The sequence below is a fragment of the Oncorhynchus clarkii genome, chromosome 2 (genome assembly GCF_045791955.1).
Source record: "Oncorhynchus clarkii lewisi isolate Uvic-CL-2024 chromosome 2, UVic_Ocla_1.0, whole genome shotgun sequence".
NCBI classification, from domain to species: Eukaryota; Metazoa; Chordata; class Actinopteri; order Salmoniformes; family Salmonidae; genus Oncorhynchus; species Oncorhynchus clarkii.
In genome coordinates, this window is record NC_092148.1 from 47,452,829 (window position 1) to 47,474,217 (window position 21,389).

At 43.7% G+C, this 21,389-nt stretch overlaps 1 protein-coding gene across 1 annotated transcript in view; it reads right to left on the reverse strand.

Annotated features, from left to right (window-relative positions):
- The window catches only part of LOC139368646 (autophagy/beclin-1 regulator 1b), a 55,079-nt gene extending 33,926 nt beyond the window's left edge, over nt 1–21,153 (reverse strand). The window contains exons 1-13 of the mRNA XM_071107784.1: nt 20,886–21,153; nt 18,121–18,373; nt 17,665–17,723; nt 17,360–17,543; nt 16,840–17,012; nt 10,598–10,664; nt 8,783–10,455; nt 7,176–7,262; nt 5,591–5,776; nt 1,731–1,912; nt 1,285–1,395; nt 842–1,030; nt 278–432 (exon numbers count right to left, since the gene is read on the reverse strand). Of these exons, the coding sequence (XP_070963885.1) occupies nt 278–432; nt 842–1,030; nt 1,285–1,395; nt 1,731–1,912; nt 5,591–5,776; nt 7,176–7,262; nt 8,783–10,455; nt 10,598–10,664; nt 16,840–17,012; nt 17,360–17,543; nt 17,665–17,723; nt 18,121–18,255 (3,201 nt within the window). The 5' untranslated portion in view covers nt 18,256–18,373; nt 20,886–21,153. The remainder of the gene's footprint in view (nt 1–277; nt 433–841; nt 1,031–1,284; nt 1,396–1,730; nt 1,913–5,590; nt 5,777–7,175; nt 7,263–8,782; nt 10,456–10,597; nt 10,665–16,839; nt 17,013–17,359; nt 17,544–17,664; nt 17,724–18,120; nt 18,374–20,885) is intronic.
- Nucleotides 21,154–21,389: the final 236 nt, after the last annotated feature.

Genomic DNA, 21,389 nt, shown 5'->3' on the forward strand with positions numbered 1-21,389 from the left:
TTTGGGTATGGGTAAAAGCCATGTCAGCTAGTCGTGCTCCAAGTCCCTCTACAACCCTGGGTTGTGTTCATTAGACACCAAATAGACAAACGGGGAGGGATTACCTGGACTCATTTAATAATTTTCCAAAGGTTGCCATAATGACCACCACCCCGGTAGTATCAATCTGTGGTACTACCCTTCTCCCTCACTGTTGACCTTCACAAACATACGTTCACATGTAACCAGCGAGCTGGTCTTTTCCCTGCATTAGGGGGGGTCTCTCTGTCTGTCTCACCCTGATGGAGGTCTCTCCACCGTGGGGCTGTTGCAGCCGGAACACTTGCGCCACCATGTGGTCGGTGGAGGGATGCAGCAGGATCCTGCGGGAGGCCAAGCCCACCATCACGTAACAGCCCATGGGAGACAGGCTCACCGAGATGGCATTGGGACCTGTGGGAGGATGGAAGACAAACGTTAATACTGACAAGGTTTGGCAAGACTCTCCTAGGATATTATTGTACTGTAGTTAAGGTTCACTATCTATAATATTCTGTTTAGTGCACCAATTTTACTAGATTCAATGTTTTAGATTCTCTAGTTCAGTTGTTTCCCAAACCTCTCCTCGACTACCTCCTACAGTTCGACTCATTTGATGTAGTCCACAACTAGCACAACCTTATTCAACGAATGAGATGATTAGGTTGACCAATTGAATCAAGTCTGCCATCACTGGATTACCTCAAATAAGTGGATTGGCCGGGGGCACTAAGAGGAGAGGTTTGGGAAACACTGCTATAGCTGTATCCTGGAGGTCAAGTCCCTGGTGGCAAGACGTCCTCTACTACGTGACAAGACTTACCAAATCTTTTGGTGTAGAGCACCTCCCCCAGGTTGTGAGGTGCCAGGGAGTATACAGCCAGGATGCCCTCGTCAGGGAAGCCCCGCTGGCTGCTGGGTATGAACACGGCCAGGAGCTGCCCGTCCGCCGAGATGTCACAACTGGCATCGTTGTAGATCTTACAATTTGGCACCAGCACATTCACAGAGGCTGGAGGGGTGGCAACAGACATACACAAACAGTCAAACTCGCACAATGTCAATAATACGGTCAACCTCTAAAGTAAACGCAATCAGAGCGGCAAACATAGCTGTTCAAACAATAGGAGAGCAGGGACCGGTTTACGAGGATCTAAGGTTACAGAACTTTCAGACAGAAATGTATTGTGTAGAAATGATAAGATCGTCTGTCAGATAGAATAGGGAATTGTGTCGGCTTTGCAATGTTCTGAATGTTTTACATACCGTTGCTGATCTCAGGTAGATCGAACTTGGTGAAGTCCCACCACTGCAGCCGGTAGGTGGTGTTGGCTATGTTGCTGGCCACCGCCGACTGGCCGTCCCCGATTGAGGCACCTGAGAGAAATTTGGTCAGTGGATAGGCTATTGGATGTGAAAGAGGAGTAGTGTCTACCACTATTGCAGATAACACAATACAATGGATAACATTGAGATGTATGAGAGCAATCAAGTAGTTAGTTGTTGCCCACTTGAACTGTACTGGCTTGGATATTCAATTTTACACCTTGGTTCCACCAACAAAAAATGGATGGGTAAATCAGGCCAGCGAAATACAGCAGTAGCGTGAAAAGGGCATTGCAGCGCACTCCTTTTACAGTGATCATATCCATACAGGACAATTTAACCACACTAAGCAGAGTGTACTCTAGTGAGACAATCTTGGTTAGTACCTGCTAGGACCCTGTTGACAGAGGAGTGGGTGGCCAGGCCAGGCTGTCCCCTCTCGTGGAAGATTCCAGCGTAGGGCAGGTACTCAGGCAAAAGAAACCGCCGAGGAACGAATCGCCCCAGTGAAGGCGCAGACATCCTGGCGTTGCGTGGTGTTCGGTGCCTCGTCCTGTCTCCGTTGTCACTGTTAAAAAACACACACACACACACACACACACACACCAGTTATTGGGAGAAAAAGAGGCTGTTGGGTGAAATGTGTGGTGAAGCTGAATGTTCAAAGTAGGATGACTGTACTCCAGGCCTGGGCAATTATTTTCCATGAAGGGCCACAGAATATATTTTTGCCATCACGAGCCAGAATCACATTACAGGATTATACATAATGTATATGACTGACAGATACATCTATCTGTGAATCATTATTAAACAATCAGCACCACGGAAAGAACTCTTGTTAACGGGTATGCACAAAAACACAAGAGAGAGAGGGAGCTCAACATTAAATTTAAACTTCTCAATCGGTGTGAGGAGCTGATGGGCATTGACTAGAGCAGTGAAGTCAGGTATAGTTTCTGACGTCGCTATGCGCAGAATTGCTGAGAGGTGAGAGTCAGTAAGAGATGATCTGTGCCTTGACTTGTTAGATTTCATCACAGAAAATGCCTGTTCACCTACATAGGTTGACCCAAACAGTACAAACATCTAAGCATGACTCCTAATCTTTGGAGAGTTTTGTTCATAGAGATGCATAGAACCGTGTCAGTGACATTGGAGAACTATTCAAAACAGTTCCCCAATCACTGCATCAGACTGAAGATCGATAAGCTCAAGTTGCATGTCAGTGGGAGCGTTATCCACGTTGAAGGTGAAAGGAGAGGAAACCAACAGCATGTCATTTTCCGACACTTTGAAATCCTGAAAACTACGAGAAAACTCACCGTTCAAAGCGTGCAGCAGTGATGTATACTTCTCCCGCTGGTCATCTGATAGGGAACAGACTAGTAGTGTCGGAAGGTGGGTGAGATTGTTAGATTCTACTTGGCGGGTCAGGAGGAGTAATTTTCCCTTGAAGGCTTTGACAAGGCTGTACATCTGATTAGCAAAAAGGCCCTTCCCTTCTAGTTTGGAATTCAGTTCATTCATGGGGGTCAATGATGTCCACGGTGAAGGCAAAAATCAGCCAACCATTCTCTGTCTTGCAGTTGAGGGAAATCCACATATTTTCATTTCATTTACAAAAACTCTTGACTTCAGGTTCCACACCCTTTTAAGCACCTTCCCCAACCTCAGCCATCTCACGTTTGTGTGGAAGGGGAAACCTGCTTGACAGACTCTCTTCAAACAGTGAGACAAACTGCCTGTGGTTTAAGGATTTTGCTCTTATGAAGTTTACCACTTTAGTGACTGTATCCACAAGGCTCATTTTCAGAACACATTTAGAGTACCTCCTGGTGAATAATCCAATGCAGGAAAATCATTTTCTGATCTGGTTTCAGCTCAGCTACTTGACTGCACTGAAGCAAGCTCCTCTGTAATTTCAAAGTCTGGGATTATGTCTTGTAAAAATATCAACTGTGCCATGTCACACGCATCACTGCTCTCATCCAGGGCCAAGGAGAAATAGGTGAAATCCTTTACCTTGTCTTTCAACTGTTGTTCCATATTCTCTGTGATGTTCTCAACACGCCGCACCACTGTTCGTCTCGACAGGGAAACATTTTCAAAGAGCTCTTTCTTGTCGAGGCAAAGTATTGCTGCAAAGTCAATTAAACATTCTTTAATAAAGCGGTGGGAGTTAAATCACTACACAAAGGCGAGTATTCATTGGGCTTTTAATTTGAATAACAAATACAGAGTTCCTCTGTCCAGTGTCTGTGTTCTTTTGCCCATCTTAATCTTTTCTTTCTATTGGCCAGTCTGAGACATGGCTTTTTCTTTGCAACTCTGCCTAGAAGGCCAGCATCCCGGAGTCGGCTCTTCACTGTTGACGTTGAGACTGGTGTTTTGCGTGTACTACTTAATGAAGCTGCCATTTGAGGACTTGTGAGGCGTCTGCTTTTCAAACTAGACACTAATGTACTTGTCCTATTGCTCAGTTATGCACCAGGGCATCCCACTCTTTCTATTCTGGTTAGGGCCAGTATGCACTGTTCTGTGAAGGGAGTAGCACACAGCGCTGTACGAGATCTTCAGTTTCTTGGCAATTTCTCACATGGAATAGCCTTCATTTCTCAGAACAAGAATAGACTGATGAGTTTCAGAAGAAAGGTCTTTGTTTCTGGCCATTTTGAGCCTGTAATCGAACCCACAAATGCTGATGATCCAGATACTCAACTAGTCTAAAGAAGGCCAGTTCTATTGCTTCTTTAAGCAGGGACAACAGTTTTCAGCTGTGCTAACATAATTGCAAAAGGGTTTTCTAATGATCAATTAGCCTTTTAAAATTATAAACTTTGATTAGCTAACACAACGTGCCATTGGAACACAAGAGCGATGATTGTTGATAATGGTCCTCTGAAAGCCTATGTAGATATTCCATTAAAAAAAAAATATATATATATATATATATATATATATATATAATAAATATATTTTTTAAATCAGCCGCTTCCAGCTACAATAGTCATTTACAACATTAACAATGTCTACACTGTATTTCTGATCAATTTTAAAATCAACAAAAATGTTTTGCTTTTCTTTCAAAAACATGGACATTTCTAAGTGACCCCAAACTTTTGAACGGTAGTGTATATATAGTGTAAGTCCACATCACACACCATTGGTTGTGTAGATCCACAAAAAAATGTTTTCTAAAAGGATGGCTTGGGACATCTCCTTATCCAATCCTCCACTTATCTCAACAGAAAAAAAACAAAAATTGGACAACCTCTACGGGATGGGTGTCCCTTAACCGGGACGGTTGTTGCTAACGTGCGCTAATGTGACAAGAATGACGTACACAACAGCCAACTTTCCGGGACATAGACCTGGGCAAAAAGCTTAAATTCTTGTTAATTTAACTGCAGTGTCCAATTAACAGTAGCTATTACAGTGAAAAGAATACCATGCTATTGTTTGAGGAGCGCACTAAACATTTTTTTATTTTTATACATTCACCTCTGAAGGTAAATAATGTACTTTGTGCAATCTTGCTCTGATTTGTCATCCTGAGGGTCCCAGAGATAAAATGTAGCATTGTTTTGTTTGATAAAATACATTTTTATGTTCAAATGTAGGAACTTGGGTCTACAGTTTGACCGCACTGCTGTTTCTGGCTCCATACCCACCCCGCCCGCCATCTAGATTTGTGAAAGTTAGTGTATAAGCTAATGATCCATCATGTATGACATTCCCTGGGAGCGTGTAAACTTTCATTTTTTATAACCATAGTATTTTTGTATGTTCTCTATAGTTATGTACTTGAAAATGTATCAATTGACCAATTCGGCACATTTCGGCAAACTCCTTGCAGACTTGATACAAAATAATGTAACAGTAATGTAATTCTTCACTGGATCAGTCTGAAACATTGCACACACTGCTGCCATCTGGTGGTCAACATCTAAATTACACCTAGACTCCTATCCCAAAGTCCCTTGCATTTTTTTTGTATTATCTTTTACCAGATCTAATATGTTATATTCTCCTACATTCATTTCACATTTCCACAAACTTAAAAGTGTTTCCTTTCAAAATGGTATCAAGAACATGCATATCCTTGCTTCAGGTCCTGAGCTACATGCAGTTAGATATGGGTTTGTCATTTTAGGCGAAAAAAAAAAAAGGGTAAGACCCTTAAGAGTTTTTTAAGAGTAACTAATATCCCATTAAGGGGCCAGGATGGTTTGCACCAACTCACTCTAGCTCTTCAAAGTCCACATCGCTGTTCTCCATTGCGGCCGAGGGGTTGCCGGCCGGGCTGTCTGAAGAGGAGGAGAGGGTCCTCAGGCGGTTCTGCTGGTAGCGCAGCGAACGCTGGCGGATACTGTCCCGCCTCGACAGGTACTGGATCATTCTCTGCGCGTAGTACGCAGCCGGGGACAACCTGCCGGAGAAACAACGGCAGAGAGAGGAGTTCAATGGGGGGGGGGGGGGGGGGGGGGGGGGGGTTTACAGCTCTAGGGTTCATACTATACTGAACAAAACGCAACATGAAACAATTTCAAAGATTTTACTGACTTACAATTCATATATGGAAATCAGTCAATTGAAATAAAATAACTAGGTCCTAATCTATGGATTTCACATGACTGGGAATACAGATATGCATCTGTTGGACAGATACCTTAAAAAAAAAAAAAGTAGGGACATGGATATGCAAACCAGTCAGTATCTGGTGTGACCACCATTTGTCTCATGCACCTCGACATCTCCTTCGCATAGAGTTGATCAGGCTGTTGATTGTGGCCTGTGGAATGTTGTCCTGTGTGAAGTTGCTGTATATTGGTGGGAACTGGAACACGCTGGCGTACACGTCGATCCAGAGCATCCCAAATATGCTCAAAAAGTGACATGTCTGAGTATGCAGGCCATAGAAGAACGGACATTTTCAGCTTCCAGGAATTGTGGTGATAGCGGCGAATGAATGGCACGGCAATGGGCCTCAGGAGCTTGTCAAGGTATCGCTGTGCATTAAAATTGCCAGCGATAAAAAGTAATTGTGTTAGTTGTCCATAGCTTATGCCTGCCCATACCATATAACACTATCACGGAGCACTCTGTTTACAACGTTGACATCAGCAAACCGCTCACCCATACGACGCCATACACGTGGGTTGTGAGGCCGGTTGGACATCCTGCTTATTCTCTAAAACAACGTTGGAGGCGGCTTATGGTAGAGAAATTAACATTCAATTCTCTGGCAACAGCTCTGGTAGACATTCCTGCAGTCAGCATGCCAATTACACGCTCCCTCAAAACTTGCAACATTGTGGCATTGTGTGACAAAACTGCACATTTCTGAGTGGCCTTTTATTGTCCCTAGCACAAGGTGCACCTGTGTAATGATCATGCCGTTTAAATCAGATTCTTGATATGCCACACCTGTCAAGTGGATGTATTATCTTAGCAAAGGAGAAATGCTCACTAACAGGGATGTAAACAAGATTTAAGAGAAATAAGGTTTGTGTGTACGGAAGATTTCTGGGATCTTTTATTTCAGCTCATGAAACCAACACTACTTGTTCCGTTTATATATTTTTCAGTGTAGGTTGGCAAAGTTACATGAACTTTCTCAAAATTCCTGAGTTTAAGAAATCCTCTAACTTGTATGTTCTGTTAAACCAGTGAACTTTTGGGAAAATATCTGGGATTTTCTCAACCTTACTTTAAACTGTCAACTTTGTTCGACAGAACCTCTAAGAAAACGGTGCACCTGGAGGGGTTTTATCCTGTCAAACACAGTACAAGTTCATTAGAGGTAAGATTGGTTTGGGGGCTGGTACCTGGCAGGGTCTGGGTAGATGGGGTGGTCTCTGGATCCTCCCATGTCGTAGCGGGAGAGAGAGAGGAGGGAGGACTCCAACAGCCTCCTGTGAACAAACACACCAAACAATGGATCAGCGTTTAATCTCCTCTACAAAAGGGAGTCCATTTGTTTTATACAACTATTTGGATAATATACAGTACCAGTCAAAAGTTAGGACATTCAAGGGTTTCTTTATTTTTTACTATTTTCTACATTGTAGAATAGTGAAGACATCCAAATAATAAAATAACACATACGAATAATGAAGTAACCAAAACAAAGTGTTAAAAATATATTTTATGAGATTCTTCAAAGCAGTCACCCTTAGCCTTGACAGATTTGCACACTCTTGGCATTCTCTCAACCAGTTTCATGAGGAATGCTTTCCAACAGTCTTGAAGGAGTTTCCACATATGCTGATCACTTGTTGGCTGCTTTTCCTTCACTTTGCGGTCCAAATCATCCCAAACCACCTCAATTGGGTTGAGGTCGGGTGATTGTGTAGGCCAGATCATCTGATATAGCACTACATCACTATCCTTCTTGGTCAAATAGCTCTTACACAGTCTGGAGGTGTGTTGGGTCATTTTCCTGTTGAAATACAAATGATAGTCCCACTAAACGCAAACCAGATGGGATGGCGTATCGCTGCAGAATGCTGTGGTAGCTTTGCAGGTTAAGTGTGCTTTGAACTCTAAATAAATCAAAGACAGTGTCGCCAGCAAAGCACCCCCACACCTCCTCCTCCATGCTTCACAGTGAGAACTACACATGTAGAGATCATTGGTTCACCTACTCTGCGTCTCACAAAGACACGGAGGTTGGAACCCAAAATCTCAAATGTGGACTCGACAGACCAAAGGACAGATTTCCACCGGTCTAATGTCCATTGCTCTTGAAGCACTTGAAGGTGCTTTCAAAGTTCTTGAAATGTTCCGGATTGACTGACCTTCAAGTCTTAAAAGTATTTGAGCCGATCTTGCCATAATATGGACTTAGTATTTTATCAAATAGGGCCATCTTCTGTATACCACCCCTACCTTGTCATAACACAACTAATTGGCTCAAATGCATTAATGAAAGAATTAACAAGGCACACCTGTTAATTGAAATGCATTCCAGGTGACTACCTCATGAAGCAGGCTGAGAGAATACCAAGAGTGTTCAAAGCTGTCAAGGCAAAGGGTGGCTACTTTGAAGAATCTCAAATATAAACACTTTTTTGGTTACTACATGATTCCATGCGTTACTTAAATAGTTTTCACTTATTATTCAACAATGTAGAAAACAGTAAAAATAAAGAATAACCTTGGAATGAGTAGGAAATACTGAGAAAAGCAGACCAGTAGTTACTTGCTGTAATGTTCTTAAGTCAGAGAGGATCACTAGCTAAAGTAAGCCGAGTTGTGTTCAGTAGATAAAACTGAAGAAAACGGTTTGAAACAGCGAGGTACGATCCAAGCTCGTTCAATAAGAAACGTTCATTTTAAAACATATTGCTACGGTGTGCACTACTGAGCACGACCCTGGACTGAGCAGAAAACACCACTGTAGATACTACCAAGGACTTTCTCATAACTCTACCTCCTCAGAGAGTCCTCGTCTGGGTTATCCACAGGCATTTCCTGGCTTAAGGCCTCTGGCGGTGCGTCGGCAACGGTGGAGCGGCTGGAGGCGGCCTGACGGTAGACGCGCTCCCACTGGCCCGTCTCCTGGTTGTACACCAGGCCCACCGTCTGCTCACCGGGCTGGGCAGTGGACGACGCAATGGTGGGGAAGGGCATGGCCGCACCATGAGGGCCTGGGGAGGGCTGCCGCTCGCTGGGTTCCGGGGGCTGGGTTACCCTCCTCTCCCTCTCTGGTGGCTGGGGTTGGGGCTCCCGCCTCTGTGGTGACACATGGGTCTCTTCATAGGCAGGGCTGGTTGGCTGCTGCCAGGGAGAGCTGGAGCCCTCCTGGGTGGAGACAGCGGAGGTGGATGAGGCTGGGCTGGTGCGCTCCCAGCGTTGGGAGTCGTGGTTGAAGGTGAGCAAGTTGTGGCAGGCCCGGCAGCGGTTCAGTTGGCCCCGAGAGGAGTGAGCCGCATTGGAGGGAGGGGGGTTGTTCTCGGCTGGGGTTGGTGGGAGTGGCTGGGGCTGATAGTGGGAGGAGGAAGGCCTGGGTCTCTCCGGGTCCATGTTGTTGTTGAGCAGCTCCTGCGTCTGCTCCTGGCCGCCCTCCCCTCCCCCAACGCCCCCCAGCGGCGACTCCAGGTCCTGCATGCGGTCAAACTCCATGAAGTAGCGGCTCAGGTTGCACTGGAGCACGTTGCGGAACGAGGTTGGGTTGCTGCGCGTGCCGTCCCAGAAAGGGTGGTGCCCGCTGCTGGTGCCCGCCCCTCCACCACCTCGCTGATTGGCCACGGGGCCAGAGCCCGGTTCAGAGCTTGACTGCGTGGGGAAACCCCGTCCCTCTGTGGCGGAAGTGTAGACAGGGGACTGGGAGGAGCCGTCCTGCTGCCGGAGCACTGACAGCAGGCTGACGGAGGACGAGCTGGTTCGGGGGGGCAGCATCCCACCCCCGACACCACCCATACCACCTACCCCGCTCACCCCACCTTCACTCCCTCCAGTTCTGCTCTCTGAGCCTCTCATGTTCAGCAGGCTGCGTGTCCAATCGGGTCCGGGCAGTGGGCGGGAGAGGGGTGGGTGGCTGGTGGGTGGTGGCGGAGGCTGCTGGCTCAGGGGCGGGCTGGCCACGTGGGCGGTAGGCACGGCACGGTGCAGGGAGCTGCCGGCGCTATAGTAGACCGTTGTGAAGGCAGAGGGCCGCTGTTGGGCCCCACTGGGCTCTGAAGGCTGTCGGGGCTCCGTACGGGCTGAGGAAAAGGTGGAGGCATGGGGGGCCGGCTGAGGGTGCTCAGGGAGGACCACAGGCCTGGAGGAGGGCCCCTCGCCCAGAGAGGGGCTGCGGTTGGCTGTGCAGCGGCTGCATAGGCACACCATGCCCAGGTGCTGGGTGCAGCCTGGGAAGGGCAGTCCACGGTCCTGAGAGGCTGGGTACTGGCCCAAAGGCATGCTGGGGGGCTCGCCGCTGCTCTCCCCGCCAGGGCGGGACGCATCCCCTCCGGCCTGCGCTCCCGAGGAGCGCGAGGAAAGGATGTGCAGGAAGTTGTGGAGGATGGGCGTGCGGCGTACAGGCTGGGAGGGCAGGAAGGAGCGCTGGCGGAAGTGGGGCATCTCTACGCTGTCCATGGGGACCTCTGAGTCATCATCATTCTACAGGACATAATATGTTAGATATGTTTAAAATGTTTTAGCGTACAGTCATGTTTAAAAGGCTTTGAGAAAATTTCATTTCTAGACAGAAAACTGTATACGGTATAGTGCAATTTTGTTGTGATAGGAGAAAAGAACTCACCTGCTGGTTGGAGGGGTTCACAGTAGCAGTCAGAAGATTGTGCCCCAAAGGATCAAATCTCACCAACCTAAAAGAGAAAACAGCAGAGCTTTCCATCAACTCAAATATATTCTAATCATAGCAATATCATATTATAATGACACAACATTTACGCTACTGTGAAATTGTTCCATGTGAAAAAGAAAATTTGTTTCAACAATATTTTTTCCTGAAATCCAAATTATAGGAGGAAGGGAGGACCATCCTACTCAGTGAAAGTATATATATATATATATATTTTAAAAAAATCTTGTATTTGGTGATTTGAATATATTTAGTTTACCTAAACGATGACATTTATTTATTTATATATATATATATATATATATATATATATATATAAATAAATAAATAAATGTTATCATTTAGGTAAACTAAATAAATTCAAATCACCAAATACAAGATTTTTTTTAAACTGTTTTTTGGTCTAGCAGGACAGCCATTTTTTCCATTCTACTCTGGCTACATCGACTTCAATACAAAACCTAGGAGGCTCGTGCTCCTCACCCCCTTCCATAGACCTACATGGTAATTATGACGACTTCCGGAGGACCTCAAACCAATCAAAGTTTAGCAGTATGACTAACATGTCCATCCAATCAAAGGATCAGTGAATTAAACTAGTACTAGGTGTGTGATTTTGAAGCTTAGTGAGTTGAGACAGTTTATAGTTGAGCGTTTTGGATTATTCCATTCAACTTTTGTGCATCTAGACCCGTCTTTTCAATGCGATCTTCATATTCTGATAGCAGAAGTTGCATTTAAGTCAAGTGTAGACTAGGTTTTCCAATGCCTCTCAAAGAAGGGCACTTACTGGTAAATGGGTAAAAATAAATTGAATATCCCTTTGAGCATGGTGAAGTTATTAACTACACTTTGGATGGTGTATTAATACACCTAGTCACTACAAAGATACAGGCGTCCTTCCTAACTCAGTTGCCGGAGAGGAAGGAAACCTCTCAGGGATTTCACCATGAGGCCAATGGTTACATTAAAACAGTAACAGAGTTTAATGGCTGTGATAGGAGAAATCTGAGGATGATCAACAATATTGTAGTTACTCCACAAGAATAACCTAAATGACAGTGTGAAAAGGAGGAAGCTTGTACATGGTCTACTTATTAGCTGCTCAACAAGACCTAGACTATCTGAATCAGATATGCTAAATTAGGGTTGAACTGAAAACCTACAGGACAGTAGATCTCCAGGAAGAGGGTTGGGCAGCCCTGTTGTACAGAATGCATCCTGTTTGCAATAAGCTACTAAAGTAAAACTGCCAAAAACAAAAGAAATTATGTCTTGAATACAAAGCGTTTTTTTTTATTTTCAAGCACAGTCGTGGCTGCATCAGGTTATGGTAATGCTTGTTATGGTAATGCCTGTCATTAGCAAGGACTAAGGATATTTTTTGTATTATTATTTATACAAAAAGAAACAGAATAGTGCTAAGCACAGGCAATATACTAGAGGAAAACCTGGTTCAGTCAGACTACCAACAGCCTACGTTCAGTAGGACAATAACCTAAAACACAAGACCAAATATACACAAGTTGCTTACCAAGACGACATTGAAAGTTCCTGAGTGGCCTAGTTACATTTTTAACTTAAATTGGGTATAAATCTATGGCAAGACTTGCAATGAGCAACAACTTAACAGACAAATGTGCTGTATTGTATAATCCAGGTGTTCAAAGCTCTTACACACTTACCAAGAAAAACCTCACAGCTGTAATCTCCGCCAAAGGTGATAATAAAAATGTATTGACTAAGGGGTGAGAATACCTATGTAAAATTTGATCTGTATTTCATTTTTCAAATAAATGCACACATTTCTAAAAACCATGTTTTCACTGTCATTATGGGGTATTGTGTGCATATGGGTAAAAAAAATAAAAAAAAATAAATTGAATTCAGGCTGTAACAAAATGTGGAATAAGTCAAGGGGTATGAATACTATCTGAAGGCACTTTATATACATTGCATTCAGAAAGTATTCCGACATTACGTTACAGCCTTATTCTAAAACGGCAAAAAAAATTAATCCTGTCAATCTACACACAATAACAAAGGCAAAAAAACATATTTACGTGAGTATTCAGACCTTTCACTCAGTACATTGTTGAAGCACCTTTGACAGCGATTACAGCCTGGAGTTTTTTTTAGGTATAACGCTACAAGCTTGGCACACCAGTATTTGGGGAGTTTCTCTCATTCTTCTCTGCAGATCCTCTCAAGCTCAGTCAGATTGGATGGGAAGCGTTGCTGCAAAGCTATTTTCAGGTCTCCAGAGATGTTAGATCGGGTTCAAGTCCAAGGTCTGGCTGGGCCACTCAAGGACATTGAGACTTATCCCGAAGCCACTCCTGCATTGTCTTGGCTGCGTGCTTAGGGTTGTTGTCCTGTTGGAAGGTCACAGTCTGAGATGCTGCCACCACGCTTCACCATAGGGATGGTGCAAGGTTTCATCCAGACGTGGCGCTTGGCATTCAGGCCAAATAGTTCAATCTTGGTTTCATCAGACCAGAGAATCTTGTTTCTCATGGTCTGAGAGTTCTTTAGGTGCCTTTTGGCAAACTCCAGGCAGGCTGTCATGTGCCTTTTTACTGAGGACTGGCTGCCATCCTACCACAAAGGCCTGATTGGTGGAGTGCTGTAGAGATGGGAGAACCTTCCAGAAGGACAACCATCTCCACAGAGGAACTCTGGAGCTCTGTTAGAGCGACCATCAGGATCTTGCCCAGTTTGGCCAGGCGGCCAGCTCTAGGAAGAGTCTTGGTGGTTACAAACTTGTTCCATTGAAGAATGATGGAGGGCACTATGTTCTTGGGGACCTTTAATGCTGGGGACCTTCAATGTTCCTCGACACAATCCTGCCTCGGTGCTCTACGGACAATTCCTACAGACAATTCCAACTCATGGCTTGGTTTTTGCGCTGACATGCACTGTCAACCATGGGACCTTATATAAACAAATGTGTATCGTTCCAAATCATGTCCAATCAATTGAATTTACCATAGGTGTACTCCAATCAAGTTGTAGAAACATCAAGGATGATCAATGGAAACAGGATGCACCAGAATATAATAGCAAAGGGTCTGAATGCTTATGTAATTAAAGGCATGCTGTACATTTGCAAACATGTCTAAAAAACACTTTCACCTTGTCATTATAGGGAATCGTGTGTAGATTGATCCATTTTAGAATAAGGCTGTAACGCAACAAAATATGGGTCTGAATACTTTCCGAATGCTCTGTATGTATATACAGTTGAAGTCGGAAGTTTACTTACACTTAGGTTGGAGTCATTAAAACTCGTTTTTCAACCACTCCACAAAAGTTTTGTTAACAAACTATAATTTGGGCAAGTCGGTTAGGACATCTACTTTGTGCATGACACAAGTAATTCGTCCAACAATTGTTTACAGACAGATTATTTCACTGTATCACAATTGCAGTGGGTAAGAAGTGTACATACACTAGGTTGACTGTGCCTTTAAACAGCTTGGGAAATTCCCGAAAATGATGTCATGGCTTTAGAAGCTTCTGATAGGCAAACTGACATCATTTGAGTCAATTGGAGGTGTACCTGTGGATGTATTTCAAGGCCTACCTTCAAACTCAGTGCCTCTTTGCTTGACATCATGGGAAAATCCAAATAAATCATAAAAATACCTCCAGAAGTGTGGTTCATCCTTTGGAGCAATTTCCAAATGCCTGAAGGTACCACGTTCATCTGTACAAACAGTAGTACCCAAGTATAAACACCATGGGACCACGCAGCCGCCATACCGCTAAGGAAGGAGACGCATTCTGTCTCCTAGAGATGAACGTACTTTGGTGCGAAAAGTGCAAATCAATCCCAGAACATCAAAGGACCTTGTGAAGACGCTGGAGGAAACAGGTACAAAATCATCTATATCCACAGTAAAGCGAGTCCTATATCGACAAAACCTGAAAGGCCGCTCAGCAAGGAAGAAGCCACTTCTCCAAAACCGCCATAAAAAAAACTGACTACGGTTTGCAACTGCACATGGGGACAAAGATCGTACTTTTTGGAGAAATGTCCTCTGGTCTGATGAAACAAAAATATAACTTTTTGGCCATAATGACCATCGTTATGCTTGCAAGCCGAAGAACACCATCCCAACCATGAAGCACAGGGGTGGCAGCATCATGTTGTGGGTGTGCTTTGCTGCAGGAGGGACTGGTGCACTTCACAAAATAGATGGCATCATGAGGCAGGAAAATGATGTGGATATATTGAAGCAACATCTCAAGACATCAGTCAGGAAGTTAAAGCTTGTTCGCAAATGGGTCTTCCAAATGGACAATGACCGCAAGCATACTTCCAAAGTTGTGGCAAAATGGCTTAAGGACAACAAAGTCAAAGTCAAGGAGTGGCCATCACAAAGCCCTGGTCTCAATCCTATAGAAGTTGTGTTGGCAGAACTGAAAAAGCATGTGTGAGCAAAGAGGCCTACAAACCTGACTCAGTTTGACTCAAGTTAAACAATTTAAAGGCAATGCTACCAAATACTAATTGAGTCTATGTAAACTTCTGACCCACTGGGAATGTGATGAAAGAAATAAAAGCTAAAATAAATTATTCTGACATTTCACATTCCTAAAACAGGGAATTTTTACTAGGATTAAAATGTCAGGAATTATGAAATATTGAGTTTAAATGTATTTGGCTAAGGTTTATGTAAACTTCCGACTTCAACTGTATCAGTGTTTCCGTTAGCAAAATGTGGCGCCAGACATTTGACCTGCAGCATGTTAATTTACTGGACCCATATGCATTGGGTGAGTAACCCGATTAGGGCGTCCACCCACGGTACTCAGAATGACAGCAAACATATAGATGATGGTAATTCATCTTAACAGCACATGCAACATCTTACCGAATTCTGATGCGCAGTTTTAAGATCTTACAATAACTTTCCATTGTTTACTTTCTCAGCCAGCAAGAGATTAATAAACAGCAAAACCACTACCCTATGTCAATCTGCTTTCCCCAATAGTAGAAATGTTTACCTATTCTATTAATCAGCTTGTGGAATGATAGAACCCAAATTCATACAACCAGTATACGAAACAAGTAAATAAAAAGCAATGAGGCTGATGCAGCAGATCAGAAGGTTTAGCTTAAAAATGTTGATAAACTATCTTCTTCACATTATAAGCTAAGCACGAATGTTTGTTCCATTATGCAATTTTCTGGAAAACGCTGTTGTCAAAAGCGCACTGCACATGCAAGAGGTTTCATGTGACCTTTAAAATGTCAATATTTTCATCTATGGAAGATCCGAAGATGCAACAATTAGCATGGGTTGCCAATATGACTAGGATTGTGCCTTTGGCTACTTGACAATGAAAGGAAGTTGAAATCCAATAGAACAAACATGAGAGAAATAGGCTACTTGTTTCAATGACATATGGAAGTCTTTATAAAAATAATTGCCTCAAAGTTTATAGAAATTGATTTTGGCTGTAGGCTACTTTGAAGCAAGGTAAGACATGCCTCACAAAATGAAGTAAAACATTCCGGTTCCACACAATTAAGTATATATTTTCAAAATGCGTACTGCCTCCAGTTCACATTGCAAAGTGTGACGCGCTGAAGCCTACCGTTGCCTGATGCCTATGCACTTGAATGGCAAGCGCACTTCAATTACCAGTTGAGAAATAAAAATAGTAGCTCTTTAAATTGTGGCCATCAACTGTTTTTAACATGTGATTGCATTTAGAGTGGTGCGCAATGACTGGGCATATAAAAGCATGTTTCACTCCAGCTGCAACATGAGCAGTAGCTGTCTGACAGATTTTCACTCAAACTAGGCTCTTTATCTGTATGCTGTACGCCTGTGATAAATAAGAATCATAAACGACCAAACGAAAACACACAAGCACCAATTTAATTATGCAAATGAACCTATAGAACAGAAAAGCATGACCGATCAAATGCATTTACATCGACTAACTGATATTTTTATCAATTAATAGGCTAAAAAGCATTATATTGCAATGGGCTTTTGTTATTCACCAGGACAATTGGCCGGCACCAATTTTATTTATTGGCTTTTTATTTGTTTTTAAAATCACCCAAAAGCCAGCTATTACGGGCTAACTGAAACCCAGAGAGAAAGAGCAAAAGTATGTAGTATATATCCAGCCCTACATCAATCTCTATGGTCTCTCACCTGACTCTTTCAGTCTCGCTGCCGGTTTTGACCACGGCAAAGGGCTCGGGCCGGCTCCAGTCCCAGAAGTGGAGCTCGTTATTGGTGGCGATGAGGAGGAGCTGGGCAGTGGGGTGGAAGGCTAGCGAGGCAATGGCCACGTTGCTTTCCGTGAACCAGCTCTCACTGCCACCCTGCAGAAACAAACACAAGGGGATTTAATACAGAAAGAAACAAGTAGGATACGGAAACAGTGGATACAAACGCTTGCATAATCGTTATGGGATGCAGATTCCTGTCAAAGGGGTTTATCAACTAGACTACCAATAGAAAAGTTTCCTTATGATGCCTGGAGTTGGACAGTGCCCTGGGGGACACCTCAACATTTACTTCTGGCGAAGACTGTGCTGTGTATACAAGTCTTACAATCTAACATAGTAAAAGAATATACCTATGCAACTTGGCAAGCGGAGACCTGAAACTTGGGTCCTATTTTATTTTAATAGGGGTCTGTCTGTGTTTAAGAGAAGGCACCACTTACATGCAGGTCCCAGATGCGGACCTCTCCGTCAAGGCACCCGGAGGCCACCAGACCTGGGATCGTAGGGTGAAAGGTCACGCACCAGGGCGTACGGCGGTGGCCTACCAGCGAATGCAAGCACTTTCCAGTCTTCACCTCTGTGATGTAGATGTTGTGATTGACATGAGTGGAAGCCATGAGGGTCCTATCAAATTGGAGATAAGGGGGGTAGAGTAAATGTTACAGCTGCTATGCCGCTTAAGGAAGCCCAGCCTCAAATGCTCTCATGAATCCATTTGTGCGGCCGGGTCAGTTGAGTTCCTTACCGGTCTGGGCTGAAGGCCAACAGGAACGTCGAGCGAGGGCTGTCTGGCAGCTCCACTTTCTGTGTAAGGGCAACAAACATTGCTTAACGCCTTACATGGAGGTAGCACACGCATTATTAAATGCACTAATCATAGTATAATTACATATATTCAAAAATACATTTGTTTTTACTTAAGACTTGAGTGAAATTGTGATCCATCAACTGCATATTATTAGGGATTTTAAAGAACAACTCCCAAAATAGACTATAGATGATAAAGATAAGCACAGGGCATTGTTTCCATGGTGACGAGTTAAAGGCAATGGTATATTGTCCCAGATCAAAATGCCTACTGCAGCAGGTGGGCAGTGAAAGTAGTGAGAGATTTATAGCCTACTACTACTCCATATCTGTTGAAACCAAAGCAGTTTTGACTAATCCTTTGACTGGGATAGTGTGCTTCTTTGGCTTTTACCTGACTCTGCCATTTCATCCAGCGGACCTTCTCCTCCACCAGCTGCTGCAGCAGGCGCTTGGAGCCAAAGGCCTGTGAGCCGCGCTCCCGGCTAGACAGGATCCGCACAGAGTTCCTCTGATGACGAGAGGCCATGGTGGTTCTCCTCCCGTACGGGGCTGGGGCCACACCACCACTCTGCCACAGGCCTCTCTGGCTGGTCTAGGGACAGTCACTTCTGCTGCCGCCACTCGCTCGCCATGCAGAGTCTAGGCTGGGAAGGAGAAAGAGACAATGGGAAGAGAGGGCCAAGAACAGAAGATAGTAGTTTAGTTTTGGTTGACATAGGTTTTGCACATGGAAGTAGTTGATGAGTTTGACAGACTACATTGAAGATCATGAGGGTGTGCTGTGTTGGCCTAGACATTATATAATCTGACAGCTAGAAGCAGCACTACCAGTGAGTGCTATAGAACTACACTGAACAAAAATATAAAATGCAGGACCTGCACAGCCAGCTTCTTCACCTGTGGGATTGTCTGAAACCAGCCACCTGGACAACTGATGAAACTGAGGAGTATTTTTGTTTGTAATAAAGCCCATTTATGGGGAAAAACTGATTCTGATTGGCTGGGCCTGGCTCCCCCATGGCTGCACCCTTGCCTAATCGTGAAATCCATATATTAGGGCCTAATGAATACATTTAAATTGACCGATTTCCTTATATGAACTAAAACTCAGTAAAGTCTTTGAAGTTGTTGCATGTTGTGTTTATATTTTTGTTAAGTACATTTAGGGGATCGGTACTAAAATATCCTGTGTCCTTAAATAAGAACATCCAAGCTTGCAGCTCTCTGGCTGGCCTACATGTGCAGCCAAAGTCAAGATCTCACATCTGGAAGGCTGCCAAAAATGTTGCACTCTTAAAATGTAGTCATATTTTGGTCACAAATTGGCAAAACACCACAGGCAATGCAAAACAGCACTGCTTTGCACCCTCTTAACAAGCCTTGTTTAACTTGGGCTTGGATAACCAAAGGCATTTTAAACGAGGGGAAAATTTCTCCAACACTGGAGCGGGCGATTTTCCAGTAAACAAAGATGACCAACAAGAGTCATATTAGGAACACACAATACTTGGCAGGCAGGTGCCACATTATTTTAAACCATGACGGGTGGGCCTAATTGCAATTCTAAGTAAGACAGACGTCCAAACCGGATCCAAACACGGATCATCACTACGGTATGCAATTTTCATCAAGTTGCTATCCAAAACGCCAATGAGTGGTGTTTCATAAGCTATCCCTGTGGCTTGACTTAGCTCTACATTACAATCTAAGAAGAAACTGAGTGTAAGTCTATGGTGCAGAGTCACAAAGAGACACTGAAAAGCCTGTATGTTGTCAAAAAGTACCCGAATACACAACACCACAAGCACATTATTACACAACTATGTTATTGCAACTCCAATGCTGTTATTCTAAGAATGCCAAGTGATAACAACCATGTCATATGCAGAGAACTATTTATTGAATTAGCTGTGTAGTGGGCAAAAACGTGCACCCCTTGGGGTCCCCAAGAACAGGTTTGGGAAACGTTGATTAGGTTAACACTGAGTGCACAAAGCATTGGGAACACCTGCTCTTTCCATGACAGACTGACCAGGTGAACGCCATGATCCCTTATTGATGTCACCTGTTAAATCCACCTCAATCAGTGTAGACAGGTTAAAGGATTGTGTATCATTCAGAGGGTGAATAGACAAGACAAAATATTTAAATGCCTTTGAACGGGGTATGATAGTGTCTGCCAGGCGCACCGATGTGTGTGTGTCAAGAACTGCTGGATTTTTCAGGCTCAACAGTTTCCCGTGTGTATCAAGAATGGTCCACCACCCAAAGGACATCCAGCCAACTTGACAACTGTGGGAAGCATTGGCGTCAACATTCCTGTGGAACGCTTTCGACACATTGGGGCATGGACTCTACAACGAATTGCGTCTGTTCTGAGGGCAAAGGTGTTCCTCATGTTTTGTACACTCCGTGTATGTCCATATTCATAGACTGCTGAAATTAAGTCATACTAGGTGGCTGACAAACAGCTTGAGTTTACCATGCAATGTTACCTAGCTACGATAACTTCAAATAAGAAATAGGATTTTGGCAAACTGATTAATATAGCTAGTTAGCTAAAACCACTGCCTTAACAAGTAAATAACGTTAGCTTGATAGCTATACTCAAGAAAATGCGTCTGAAACAGCTACGACTAATCAGTTAGCTAGTTAACATTAGCGAATTGGCAAGCTAGTTAACCAGCTAACGTTAGCCAAATAAACATGTAGCCAACATTAGCTACTAACGTTACTAGCAAATGTGAGCTATCTAGAAAACTAAGTAGTTAACATTCGGTAGGCAAACCACCAAGAACCAACCAGAAACCCAGCTAATGGTACCGGCAAATGTTTTTTCATAGCTATAGTAACGTCGCCTAATTTGTCAGTGTAGCTACCTAACGAACCCCGATAGCTTGCTAGGTTATCCCGCTAAACTTGGTAACTAGCCAATAGAAAAAAAACTTGCTATTAAGTTGGTTAATGTTAGTTATTTGGAAAATGGCTAATCCTTGCTGCCAGTCCCGGATACTGTATTAGCATAACTAGCGCGCTAACTAGCTACTGTATAGAACAAAGCCGACGATACAGCGTTAGATATGAGACATAACAAAAAACAAACTGCTTATATTCTGCAGAATCAGCTAACGACTGAGTCAAGAGGCCATTGCCTACCTTTCTTTCTTGTATTCTTGTTGAAATGTGTCATCATAGGCGTAGCTAACTGTTAGCGTAGCAAGCAAAAATGTACGACAAGTACGAGCTTGCTACACTTGTCTTAGCCTTGACACATTAATGAATTGACCAATATCAATCTATGATAATTGCGATTGAACACATTCATATCCTCTGATAAATCTATTTCATCATATTATCGTGGCATAGAGCAAATTCATTGTGCTAACTATCCGTCTACTGCGTAGCTAGCTTCCCAGAGATGTGTCGTGAACAACATTTTAGCGTGAGCAACAATAATGGAATCGGTGGTTCGCCTTCAATATAAAAGTCCCCCATTGAAACTGATAAAAATAATAGAGGAATCATGCCACAGTTGTACTAGATTAATCATCTTTCCAGCCCTGCTCATGGGGAGCTACCATCCAGTAGGTTTTCACTCCATCCCTAACTAACCTAATTCAGCTCATCAACCAGCTAACTATAACAATCGGGTGCTCTAGA